General features: G+C 36.7%; 1 protein-coding gene across 1 annotated transcript in view; it reads right to left on the bottom strand.

The window, feature by feature from the left end:
• Positions 1-13,486, bottom strand: part of WDR19 (WD repeat domain 19) — a 39,536-nt gene that overhangs the window by 12,597 nt on the left and 13,453 nt on the right. The window contains exons 15-29 of the mRNA XM_059470132.1: positions 13,139-13,288; positions 12,471-12,618; positions 11,646-11,850; positions 10,922-11,081; positions 10,214-10,324; positions 8,488-8,597; positions 7,320-7,377; positions 6,951-7,097; positions 6,761-6,843; positions 5,451-5,534; positions 4,269-4,415; positions 3,725-3,849; positions 2,048-2,160; positions 1,110-1,178; positions 673-750 (exon numbers count right to left, since the gene is read on the bottom strand). Coding sequence (XP_059326115.1) covers positions 673-750; positions 1,110-1,178; positions 2,048-2,160; positions 3,725-3,849; positions 4,269-4,415; positions 5,451-5,534; positions 6,761-6,843; positions 6,951-7,097; positions 7,320-7,377; positions 8,488-8,597; positions 10,214-10,324; positions 10,922-11,081; positions 11,646-11,850; positions 12,471-12,618; positions 13,139-13,288 — 1,788 coding nt within the window. The remainder of the gene's footprint in view (positions 1-672; positions 751-1,109; positions 1,179-2,047; positions 2,161-3,724; positions 3,850-4,268; positions 4,416-5,450; positions 5,535-6,760; positions 6,844-6,950; positions 7,098-7,319; positions 7,378-8,487; positions 8,598-10,213; positions 10,325-10,921; positions 11,082-11,645; positions 11,851-12,470; positions 12,619-13,138; positions 13,289-13,486) is intronic.

The raw sequence follows: 13,486 nt of genomic DNA, 5'->3' as shown, positions 1-13,486 counted from the left end.
AACAGGCAGTAAAAATTCAAGTGGTTCAGCTACTTAATTCCATGAACTCAAGCCCAAATATGACTGAATGTACAACAAGCTCTATTATCATCAAGGCCATTCAGAAATCAAAAAGGAGCTGCTGATTTTTAAAACCTGTCTGCAACATTTTATGCCTTACACTGATGTTGAACACAAGAACTATTGTAGCCTGGTCAACCTTGGGGTTTTGAGTTGTATCTCCTACTTTGTACCTTACTTTCTTCCACTGCAAAAGTCAGACCAACTCTGCTCCTGCAGGAAGAGATCTGTGCTGTAGCTCATCTTGAGACATAACACATGTTTGAGTGTCCAGCTGGGAAAGGCAACAGCCAGCTGGCAAACTGGCAACAACAAACAGCTAAGTTTTGTCTCTTACTCTTATTATGAGCATTAATTTGGGCCTCCTCTGTCCAACTACCTGCTTTCATAAAGATGACTGAAGAAAAATTATTATATCTAAGACAGTTGCTTCCTTTCTTTTATTCCTGAATCTGGAGTTACTGAATGACTCATGGAATGATCATACAAGTCTTGCTACCTAACGAAAGCAAAAGCACAGTCTGTGCCTACCAATAATTTTAGGACAAAGTAAGCTCAAAGTATCTTGTAGCACAGAAATGTGACACAACAGCAGTGATAGAAATACAGTACCTGGGGCATACCATCCCCCTCTCCCATAAGATAGTCAATCAGCTGATTTGTTAGGGTTTCATCTTTTGCCCGTCCCACCTATTAAAAAAAGACACAAGAAATTATGATATGAAAGAAGAAGAGAAGAAATAACTCACTTATAAGGAGCCTTTCAATAAAGCACTGAAACCAGATAGATATAGAATATGATTTTTTTAGTTCTGTTTGTTCAAATCAGATGATTCTTAGGTTCATCAGCTTTGACATGCAGCAGTTTGTATTTATTTTCTAATGTGTTGAGAATTTTAGACATGTTTAGATATCTTCTTTACTGATACAGTTTTCCTTCTATTTGCAATCTAACCAAACACACTCAGTGATGCTGGGAAAATGTCATAGTACTGAAGGTAAAGTTCTCAAAAAGATGGAGAATATTTTGTTTTAACAAAGTTGCTTACTGTTTCAATGGCCATTTCCATAGCCGAATTGTCTTCTGTGCTTGGACTTTGCAAGAAGTGCCTTAATGCCTAAAATGATACAGAAGAAAAGTTAAAATTGAGATACATGAAACTCATTTTTACTAATTTTTATCAGGTTCTCTCTCTGTGCATTTTGATAAGACAAGTGGCACACTGAATGCTTATCCCAACTCCAGAGGTAGCAGCTGCTCTTGAAACAACTGAGACTTTGCCAAATTCTGGTGTTCACCTCCACTAACTGTGAAAGATGTTCACAGCAATGTGGTGAGAACAACTTAATGATTACTGTAATTAATGTCACAATGTGATTAATGTGATAATGTTTTTAATGCCATGGAGCCCTCCATGCCACAGCTGAAGGAGCTGTCATCTACAATGGCCACAATTTGCAAAAACCAGTCTTTTTTTTTTGTATGTGTTCAGTATGCAAAAGTCAAACATCTAACAAGCATCAGTTCACAGACTTGTAACTGATCAAAAATGTGTCAATCAATCGACATACTTCAATTAACATATTTTCTTTTTTTAAAAAAAGCTTTCAGTTAGGGCATGCTACAGCAAGTAAATGAATTAGTTACTCTGCAACCAAGTCTCCACCAGTCAAGCCAATGAAATGTAATAAATCTCCTGCTGCAGATCATGACATTCAGAGATTCATTGACAATAGTCTATCACTGATTCACCCCAAGCTTCTACTGCTATGAAAAACCTGTGTGCATGGCAATGTAGCATTCATGGAACACAGCCTAGATAACCGTAAATACAAATAGTCTGCTTACCTTTTTAACCCTTTTAAAAAATATCAGTATGTCATCAGTTAAAGCACTTAAAATCTAATATGAACTTTCCTGAAGACTGTATCTTGAACAGTTTCTATAAACATTTAACTTTCACTGGCTTATCCTTTAGGTACTGACCCGTCCATATTGACCACACAGCAAGAAAAATTTCCCCGCCTGAAAATGTTTCTTTTCTGCTTCAAAATAGAGTGCAATGCTCTGATAATCTTCATTGGTAGTACTTTCAGAACCTGCAACAGACAGATCTGAGTGGTAGCAGGGTATTCTTATTAAATAAGATAAAGACCCTACTGAATGAACATATTCCTATTCTACTTTGTTTTTCTACTGACATTCAAAGAAAACCAATGCCAGACAGACTCAAATTATGTCTTACATATTTTTTTACTATTTAATCAGACTAAATGTCAGACTAATAACTGTTTCCACAGGTCTTACACCATAATGAGATTTCTGTTTTTCACAGAATCATAGAATAATATAATTATTTGGGTTTGATGGGATCTTAAATATCATCTAGTTCCAAACTCCCTGCCATGGGCCTTTTGTTCAGAGTTCCATCCAACCTGGCCTTGGAACCCTTCCAGGGATGGGACATCCAAAACTTCTCTGGGCAACCTTTGCCAGCACCTCACCACCCTCACAATAAATAAAGCTTTCCTAATATCTAATCTAAATCTACTCTCCTTTAGCTTAAAACCATCCCCCCTCATCCTGTCACTACATTCTCTTCTAAAAAAGCATAATGAAATGGTACTGCTATGATCTGATAATGAATTTTTCCATCATGTCCTGGCAACAATAAAGCAGGGCAAGTGATGATGAGATTATCACCTGAATCACTTTCACAGTTTCAGAATATGGAAGCACACTTGTACAAAGCAAGGCTATCAGGGACAATGCAACCATGTGGTGGCAGGGAGTACTACTTAAGTCTTCTAACCAAGACTCCATTCTGCTGTACACATGTAAAACAAGGACAGACACTACTCCAAAGGTAGTTTTAAATGCCTTTTCTACCCACTTAGATTACAGCTTGAGACATCCTATTTTGGATAGAACTAAGAAACTGTAGAACAATTGTGGTCACCTTGACAATCACCTGTAACCATACATCTCCAAGATAACTCTTGCCAAGCTTTTGTTTCTTCACAATAAGAAATCAACGTCTAAACAAAGAGATTAATTGAAAACATGAGCATGTGGGAGGTAACATATGTAGAGGTGGTAGGTCACTCTTCAAAGGTGCCTCACACAAACTATAAAATTTGGTGCAAATTGACAAGGTGGACTCTGACTAGCTTGATGGCCTAAGATAAAAGGCAGCTTCTCAGTAAAGTCTCCTTTCCAATTCTCACTGAGACACAAGGAGGCCACAAAGGGTCTTAAAGAGTAGAAAAGGGAAAAAAGTGACATGTGAGAAAAGAGCTGGAACCAAGAGAAAAGGAAAAGGAAACAAAAATCAAGAACTGTACCACTGAAATGCTCCATTTTGTATCAAGGCCAAAGAAAGGGATTTGTCAATGGGCACAAGAAAATAGTCTAAATGTCTTATCTCTATGGGTAAACAAAAAAACCTGTAGGACAGGCAAGATTTGAAACAAGGAGATAGCAAAGCTGAAAGCAAAGTCTGGCTTATAGGCCTGAAGTACACACGTTACCAAAACTGGGCACGATGACTGGAAATGGGAAACAAAACTAAACACCCATTGTCATATGATTTCAAATTGGTTAAAATCAACTAAAGGAACAGTAAAACACAATGCAAGCAAACTATGAGCCTGGAATACTCACTGATGATATCAGCATAAATCTCCATCTTGTTGTGCTGTTGAGCTAATGTGAAAGCTTCATTATTACATTTGGACATAACCAGGAACTGGATGGCAGAACCATAGTCACCAAGCCGCAGGAAGAATCTAATCCAAATAACAAATTAACACCTTAGTACTAATTAGCTTAATGAATACACCAAATGTTTTAGGAATATAGTACAAAACATACATACAAGTATGACACACTTCTAATCCATTTTGTATCTTGATTGTTTTAACTAGGTTCCTAAAATTAACTTAGTATTAATAATACAGAATGGCAATTTTTATTGTCTAAACTTATTACTTCAGGTTAATATAATTTTACTCAAAAAGTCAACAAGAACAACAAAAAAAAAAATCAGTACCTACTTAGTTGTCCAAATCTTAGAGAACTCAAATCAATTAATTGAATTACACAGTCTCTAGCTAAGTACATATAGCCAGAGTCTAATATGTTAGCAAGCCTCATAAATTCCCAATAGATATAGATTTCCTTTGAATGTGCATAATATGATTGTTACCTGGCCACCATCTTTGCTCCTTCAAGAGATTGTGTTTCTCTCACCATATTAACAGCCTTTTCAGGATTATTTAGGTGATCCAAATATAGTCGAATTACACTATCCCATTGCTTTGCATGTTCATAAGCTACCACAGCTTCTGTGTACCTGCAAAATAATGGCTCCACATCAGTTTTAACTTTGTAAATAACTCTTCATAATATGGTGTGAAGGAAACAAAATATTTTATATCTGTGAGATTATTTTGTGGTAACTTCCTTTCAGTTTGCATGTAATCACATTGCTCTGCATTTACTATGTTGTTTTTGGTTTTTCTCTTAGGAAAATGAAAAGCAGAGGCAATAGAAAAATGTCTACCACAATACTATCTTTAACCTACTCTGCCAGTATATCTTTTGCTATATATTAAAAACAGTTCATCTCTTCCATATGAAATCCCTGGAAGGGAAGAGAACAATAAAAACCAAATGTGACAGCTAGGTGTACAGTTTTAAAAATAAGACCTCTTTTCTGTTCTGTAGACAAGATCAAGAAATTTCTCATTCTTTCACTATGTAATTGACAGAAACAGTATTTTCTAGTCCCATCATTGCAAACATTGAAGTCTGGTGCTATTTCATATTTTCAAGTATCATTATTCTGAAGCAGTTTACTTACACTAAGGATTGAAGGAACTACATCCTGTGATTAAATATAACCTATCTCGGGCTTTCACTTCAGCTAATAACTTTGCATTATTATTATGCAACTGCAGCCATTAAGATGTACCAATAATGTGATTCTAAAATGAAAAAATTTCTTTCATGATTATTCTCCCTTTGAGTGACCTCTAAAATCACAGCTAAGGAGTTGCTAGAAACAAACTGAACTTGAATACCCTGCTAAATGGAATGATGTTCAGTACTTCAAAACCTTTGATGATTTTTGATAGAAAGACGGGAAAACAATTAATTAGAAACACATCTTTGACACCAGATGAATGTCCTTAGATTATGTTTCAAATCTTTAATACACAAAGGGTAAACTTTAGTTTACATATTTTGGAATCCATTTTTACAAGACTATTTTATCCAAGTTTCAGTATGCATTTTAATGTATTTTACAAAAGCACTCATGTAGAATAATAGGTTTTATATTAAAGCAATAATAGGTTTTATATTAAAGAAGAGCATTCAAAAGTACCTGCCATCTGCTTCCTTGGCCTTTGCATATTGTAGGTGAATCTTTGGAGATGAAACCTGAGGAAGAAGTTCACCAACCTTTGCCCTAGAAAGATAATACTTATTTAATAAATACAGGTGGTTCCAAGTTCTCTGGTAAAACTGGCATATTTATATCAACACTGGAAAGGAGTCTGATAGAAGAAACTGAACATAATGGATAAGCTTTGAAGTAATTTTAATATTTTCAAAAAGTTGCACTTTGTAAGAACATGAAATTACAGATTGCTTTAGGAGCACACAGGCTTGAAGACAGTCTCTTCTCTTTTTTTAAGTCTCAGGTCTATAAGCGTAAGAAGTGCCAGACCAACAATTTTTACCTCAGGTGTTCTTGGATTAACCAAAAAAAGAAGCATAGCATTAAAACTCTAACCTGAAAGATCTATAAAAACCAGCAAACTGAGCAGTTGGCCTTTCAGGACAAAGGACATGAGAGACTCAACAGAGGCTGACCTTAAATCTCACCTCTCTGACTAAAAGATGGGCATTCTTCAAACTGAACCTCCCTCTGCAAGAGTAAACGAAGCTTGTACCTCCCACTTCCCAAACCAAGATGATCATTAGATGCAAGCCACTCCCCTTCACCAACCACTCTCCTGGCTCATTTTGATACTACTGATAATTGTCTGATAGAATAAAAAATTTATTTTTCAAATAAATGCACAAAATATTCCAACCTAATCTTTAGAGCACTCAATGAAAGAAGTCTTACTGAACTGTCTGATTGGTTCCTAATGTGAGGAGTCCATAAAATGCAATTAGACCAGAACTGAGTCCTTAAATGTCTCAGAAAATTGTACTTTTCCAATGGACACTTCACAATAATCAAATTAACTTAAAAAAAGAAAATTATGATACTGGCTACTCTTGAATAATTTCCAACTGTCCAAATACTCAGTCTCAGCTATGCACGTTACAAAACTAAGAGATCTAATTAATTAAACAGTAACTACACAAATATAATTCCGATATTCAATGTGCATTAAATTCAGTGTGGATGTGTGCATATGCACACACCCACAAAGGACTTGAAACTGCAGGAAACTTTAAACATAACACACAAAAAAAGGAAAAAAAATATTTCCCATTTACAGTAAGACTATATTAAAACAACATAAATTTCTGAGAGAATCTTTAAGCCTGAAGTTGGAACAATAACATTAATGAAACATAGTTAATGAGGCATTTTTTCTATTCAGAGAATCATTCTTTTCCAAAGAGTACCCCAGAAAATCCTCTGAAATGTACCATTGCCCTGAAACCTGTACTTACCAGTTTTTACACCGGATGTACACTGATGCTGCCTTGTCATAATATTGTCCCTTTTCATACAGCTGAGCAGCTTCTGAAAATTGCTACAATATTGGAAACAATTAAAATATAATTTCTAAATTAAGACCATAAATAAATTACTAACCTAGTGAAATCACATATTCAGCCTTATATTAACTCTCTTGAGTACCTTCATATTCTCCAGAATAGCTCCACAGTCTCTTTTTAGTACCCTGCTGGGATGTTTCAGGGCCTGGTTCACCCCTCGCCGGACATCCCCCATTCGAATGGACATCTGAGCCACTCCAGCAAGGCAAACTTCATCGTGCTCCTGGTACTGGCAAGCAAATGGAAAGCAGTAACTATAGAGTACACATCAGAAACACCAGGTCACAAAAGAGATTGTAATCAAGCATTGAAACAAACTAACAAAATATTACAGACTTACTAACATTAATTTCGAGCTGAATTTAAAATCTGGAATTCAAATGAGTCTGAAACATGACAACTTAATGTATATTGTGACACTACAATGCTATCATTACTAAAAAGGAATTACCTTGTTGTTTCCAGTGATTCCCTTCTCATAATGTGCCAGAGCATTAACATAATCACCCCTAAAAGAAAACTGGAAGTTATACAGAGAAATATTTTCAATAGGAAGAGATGTTTGACTTTCTACCACATTATGCATGTATCTGTCTTGATTTATACAAAATGACTACAGAGAAGGTTGTGAAGTATGTAGAGGTGGACAGTAACATAGGATGTCATGGCACTTCCTATGGACTTAATCAAGCTCTTAGTCAAAGAGGCAATTCCATCTCTCAATTCTGTTCGACAGGGACCAATAAACCTCCCTTGAAAGGCAGAAAATAGAAATAATCTATCTGCAAAATACACCTCAGTGGTCTCAGCTCTATTCCAGATTTTCCTGGAAGAAAAATGAAACTAATCTTTGAAATTATTTAGAATTTTTTCAACACAAAATCAAAGGCAATTTTTTCCTAGAGTATACTCAGAATTCAAGTTCCAGATGGTTGCATTGTTTCATGTGTGTCCATTCCTTCCCTTCTGTGACCAGCAAGTGTCCTCTCTCTCTGAATGCCAGGTGTACTGCCAAGGGAAGGGAGTTGTCTACAAACTATTAACAGGTAAGTTTTTCCTCTTGACTTAGATATTAAACAGACCAGGCATCATCTGGGAAGAATTAACTATTAAATAGACTTTAAAATCATGTCAAATGATGTCTTGTCACATGATATCATGTGTTCTGTCTTTCAGGGATTGGTAGCCTTGAAATTTGACTCACCCCTGCCTAAATGATTTAAGAAAATAAAGGCTTATAGATATTTAAAGAAAGACAGGCAAAAGACATGGCTTTCATCCAATGCAAGAAGTGTTAAATAATTGTGACTTTCTCTATTTTCCAAGCACATGCCTGCAGCAAAGTGTTTATTTAGTAGATGATGCATATAGTATATAGTGGACCTACCAGTGGCAAAGAACCTACATATACCAGAATTAGTGAAAAAGAACTATGATTTACTAACATGTCTCTAGCATGAAAATTCCTTGCAAAACTACTCTTCCTCATACTAGAGCTGTAAGACCTCACTGAATTGTCTCTTAGCAATGCAGTCATCTGAAATATCTTAGTTCTGTGTTCTATTGAGCTTGAGTATTGGTTTACTATTGTTATGCTACAACCTTACAGGAGAACTTACATGAATTCAAGCTGCACTGCATATTCCTTTGATATGAAAGGGATCTGGTCCAGGGCCAGGCGCTTAGCCAGCTGCAGTGCTTTGTCCCAGTGCTGCAAGTCTTTTCGCATCTATTAACAAACAACAGTAACATTGTCTGAAGCAAGTATCAAATTTGGACTTCTATTCTGAACTTTAAATTATTCTAAATACAAATATTGAGCTAATATTCTACAAAGATTCAGGCAATTTGAGAGATGTTCATCATGAAGGATGTCTGTTAGGTTGACCCTGGAAATGACAGGCCTGTCAGTCTCACTTCAGTGCCTGGTAAAATTAGGGAGAAGATTATTCTGGGAGCTATTGAAAAACACTGCAAGGACAACACACGCATTGGTCACAGCCAGCACAACTTCATGAGAGCAAAGTCCTGCTTGACAAACTTAATTTCCATTTATTAGAAGGTAACCCACTTAGCTGATCAAGGACAGTCTATTGATGTAATCTTTTTGGCTTTCAGTAAAGCTTTGAATGTGGTCTCATACAGTTTGTAAAATGTCCAGCCCACAGCTGTATAAACACATCAGGGGATGGGTGAGCAACTGGGTCATGAGTCAGACACAAAGGGTTACAGTGAATGGGGAGACATCAGACTGGGGACCTGCCACCAGTGGGGTCCCACAGGGCTCCATTTTCAGTCCTGTGCTCTTCAACATCTTCATAAATGACTTGGACACAGGACCCAAAGGTATAATAAATAAATTTGATGATGACACTAAATTGGAAAGAGCTCTTGACTCCCTCAAAGGCAGGGAGGCTCTGCAGAGAAACCTTGCCAAATTAGAGGACTGGGCACTCCCCAAATGTATGAAGTTTAACAAGGAGTAGTGCTGGACTCTGCACCTGGAACAGAGCAAGTCTGGATGTACAAACAGCCTGGGGAATGAGATACTGGAACGGGACCAGGGTCCTGGTCCATGACAAGTTGAACATGAGCCAGCAGTGCCCTGGCAGCCAGGAGGGACAGCCCTGTCCTGGGGGGCATCAGGCACAGCATGGCCAGCCAGGCAAGGGAGGGGATTGTCCTGCTCTGCTCTGGGCTGGTGCAGCCTCATCTTGAATATTGTGTGCAGTTTTGGGCACCACAATATAAGAAGGCTCTAAAGCTATTAGAGAGTGTCCAAAGGTGGCCTACAAAGATGGTGAAGGGCCTTGAGAGGAAGCCATATGAGGAGTGGCTGAGGTCACTTGGCCTGTTCAGCCTGGAGGAGACTGAGGGGAGATCTTGTCACAGTCTACAACTCCCTTGTGAGGGGAAGATGAGGGGCAGACACTGATCTCTTCTCTGTGGTGCCCAGATACAGGATCCAAGGGAATAGCCTGAAGCTGTGTCAGAGCAGTTTTACATTGAATATCATTCAAGAAAAGGTTCTTCACCCAGAGGGTGGCTGGGCACTGGAACAGGCTCCCCAGGGCAGTGGTCACAGCACCAAGCCTGACTGAGTTCCAGAAGCATTTGGAAAATGCTCTCAGGCACAAGGTGTGACCCTTGGGGTTCTCCTGTGCAGGGCCAGGAGTTGGACTCAATGCTCCTTGTGATTCCCTTCTAAATCAGGACAGTCTTTGATTCTAGTCACACAATGGCAAGATCAAAACCATAAAAGGACAAAATTATCAGAAAGTAAAATACTCCAGCATTACCCTGGAAACAAAACCAGCAGAAAATATACACATCTTAAATGAATACCTCAAGAGCAGCAATAGGACAGGAGGATGCCAGATACAAATCCTGAGCCAGATTAAAATCACTAGTAAACATTGCAAGATGTCCTGCTAAAAGGTTGTGGTCTTCTATCCCCTGTAGAAAGACATAATAGGTGCAGAAGTAGTGCAAAAGAAAATAAATACTGTATAAATAACATAAGCTTGTAAGAAAAATAAAGCAAAATAGTAAAACTAAATATCCTTACATTTTACAATGATGTGTATTGGATTCTACAAACCAGAAAAAGCCCTCATGTGCCACTACAGCTAACACTGTCTAAAATCAGCAATTTGCAGAAGTATAATTTTAAGGTACTATTTCACTTTTAGATGTACAGATGCAATCTGGTTTTATTTTGGAATTTTTTAATAGCAGTCTTCAACATTTTCTAAAAAATAACAAAAGGAAATAAGAGCCTCCCAGTGCCTGAGACATGAATATATTCTGCTGTTCTCAAGCAAATGCAGAAAGAAATACTGTGCATTACAGTAGAGACTGCAACACTCCAAGAGAAAATCAAGCAAACAGTCTGTAGTTTGGACACTTTATCCTCTATATCCCTTGAAAGCAACTCAACTTCTGTTTGAACAAAACCAACCCTTTACCCCCACAAAGAAACCCCCAAGAATTCAGCAATTCTTAAAGAGGAATTAAATTACCATATTTCCTAGGTAAGACTTTATAGTTTACCTTTACTTGCTCTAGTGACATCACCATCCCAGCATTACCAGATGTTCGATAAACACGGATTGCAAAATCCACCTCCATATGATGTAAGCAAGCTTTGGCCAGCTCATTCCAACAGGACTGCTCATTCAGAAGCCTGCAAATCTCCCATGCTTCAGAAAACCTATAGAAGGTAAAACACATTTACAACTATTTTAATTTTAGGTATTACTCATACTCAAAACTACCTCTCAACATTTTTTTCTCTCTGTCAGAGAAAACATGAAGACATTTACTTCTAAACCATGGAGAGAGAGATGTATCAGGAAGAATGGAAAAATACAAATGTGTTCCTTACAGTTCTATTTCTCCTGTTTCTACCACACTTTTTTAGGAAACCATCTGCTTTCCCTACTCCGGCATTCTTTCCATTGTATTAATTTTACATTGCTTCATTACAGTGGGAGGAGAGTACAACAGAAGCATCCTCAGCCAGTTTTGGCGGAGTCACTGTCACAAAATCCCAAATAAGTCTTGAAAAAAATTATTTTAGGTTTTTACTTGACAGTGAAAAAAACTCTCAACCATCACTGGGTCATTTACTTTGCTTGGAGAGCTATGTGAACTTACAGATCAATCTGATTTATCAAAATTCAGCAGGACACTTTAAAATCACCAGGATATGATATATTGAACTATAAGCACAGAAGAAAACAATTTATACAATATAATTAAAATGCAGATGTACCTTTTCAACATTAGAGTCTGAGTAAGCATTTGTCTCAGCATATCGGGTCCAAAGTCTTTCAAATTGCCAAGGAAACCATGAGTACTTAAATAGATACTGTTTGTTTTCCCACTTGGAGTCTGACAAGTTAATTCTCCATTGTACAACAACAAAGGTTTATGGGAATAGGGGACTTCCGTGCCACCTGCCAAAATAATCTTTGATCCTAGATTCAAAGATCAGGAAGAAAAAAGATGTATTGTAAAAATCCTTACATGGTAAAAAGTATAGCAAGCAGCTGAAAACATGTATATTTGCAGGACATTAATTCAGGGTCTGTAATTCTGGCAGCCAGCAGCAAGTACACAAGCACACATCTTTCAGTAAATATACAGAATGTAAAGCTTCTAAACCAGTAAGATCCTTTTCCAAATGTTGGTAGGTAAATTTCAATTTTTCTCTCTTGCACATATAGAAATGGCTATGTTTACAACTTTAACACTTTTAATGAATACAAGTTTTGTGACCCTGATGCAAGTTTTGTGACCCTGAGATTTTTCTCATGAATGTTTCAACATACAACTGAAGCACAATGTGTAACTTTCAGATGAACTATGATAATAGCAAGAAGCTTATGGAGCTGACACCAAAATGCCTTGAAGCCTTACAGAGAAACCTGTAAAGTAACTAGTTTTCTATACATAAGCTGCACTTCAAATCTTCTGTAGTACTATTTATTTCTATATGTATTTTATTTAAGACAAATGAAGATTCAGAACATGTTTTACTTTATTAACTAAAATAGTATAATCTTTAAGAACAAGCTTTTTAAAGAGCTTATGGTACCTTGAATGGTATCCTTGTGAAAAACGTAAGTGTATACTTTATCATCATCAAAAGCAACAAAAACACCTTTATCCATTGGCCAGTTTTCCCACAGGATTCCTTTAATGGTTGGTGAGAAGTCTGGAATCTCATATGCTCTATCATTTACCTACATATAATGCAAAAGTAAAATTACTACTAAGTGACTAAGGTGAGAAACAAAATATTCATCCCAGCTGTGATTAAAAATTTTAAAAATAACATAAGTAGTGCAGAAATATGAAAATTGTTTTAAGAAGAAGTTTCCTTATAAGCAGTGATTCTGAATAACACAAGAATTTAAATTTGAAGTGGAGAAAATGCACATTATATAAATGATATTTACTATGTTTTAAAAAAAGGTATGGAGAGGGGCAGTGAAGCTGGGTAAATTATCTGTATTTAAATACACAAACACATACATTTTTGAAAATTACTGATCAGGAACTTAGTATAATGGAATTGTCCTGATCTAGTATGACAGATTTTATTTCCTTACATTACCATTAAATTATCTTTACTCCTTGCCAATTTCTTCTATCACCATACATGCTGGAGTGCCAAAATATTCTTCATTTTCCAACAAAAACACTATATAGTTGAAGAGCCTGCTTGTACATATATTGTATTGGTATCCCACACTAACTTACTGGACAATAGACAAAGCCATCACTTTTGTCATCTATGAAAGCCATTCTGGTTCCATTGGGATCTGGAAAAACCTTTCTCACACTGACAGAATGTCGATATTCATTCACAAATTGCCAGTCTTCAATGAAGAAATAATGAATAACTCCAGTCTAACGAGAAATAATAGAAAATGTTAATAATTACATCAGTAAGTGGCAAGCAGGTAATTAATTTGGCTGTAGTGTCTTCCATCTTAGAGTAGCGAGTGCTCAAAAAAAGTACTTCTAAGTGTTTTTTTTTGCTTCATTCTCAAACCCTGTTTTGGGGAAGACAGGAAAAACTTTTGGAGAAAAAGAAAGGATTTGGGA

Source organism: Ammospiza nelsoni, chromosome 4, assembly GCF_027579445.1.
Source record: "Ammospiza nelsoni isolate bAmmNel1 chromosome 4, bAmmNel1.pri, whole genome shotgun sequence".
Classification (NCBI taxonomy): Eukaryota; Metazoa; Chordata; class Aves; order Passeriformes; family Passerellidae; genus Ammospiza; species Ammospiza nelsoni.
Note: the sequence above shows the minus strand (reverse complement) of the source record. Positions and strands in the feature narration are given on the sequence as shown.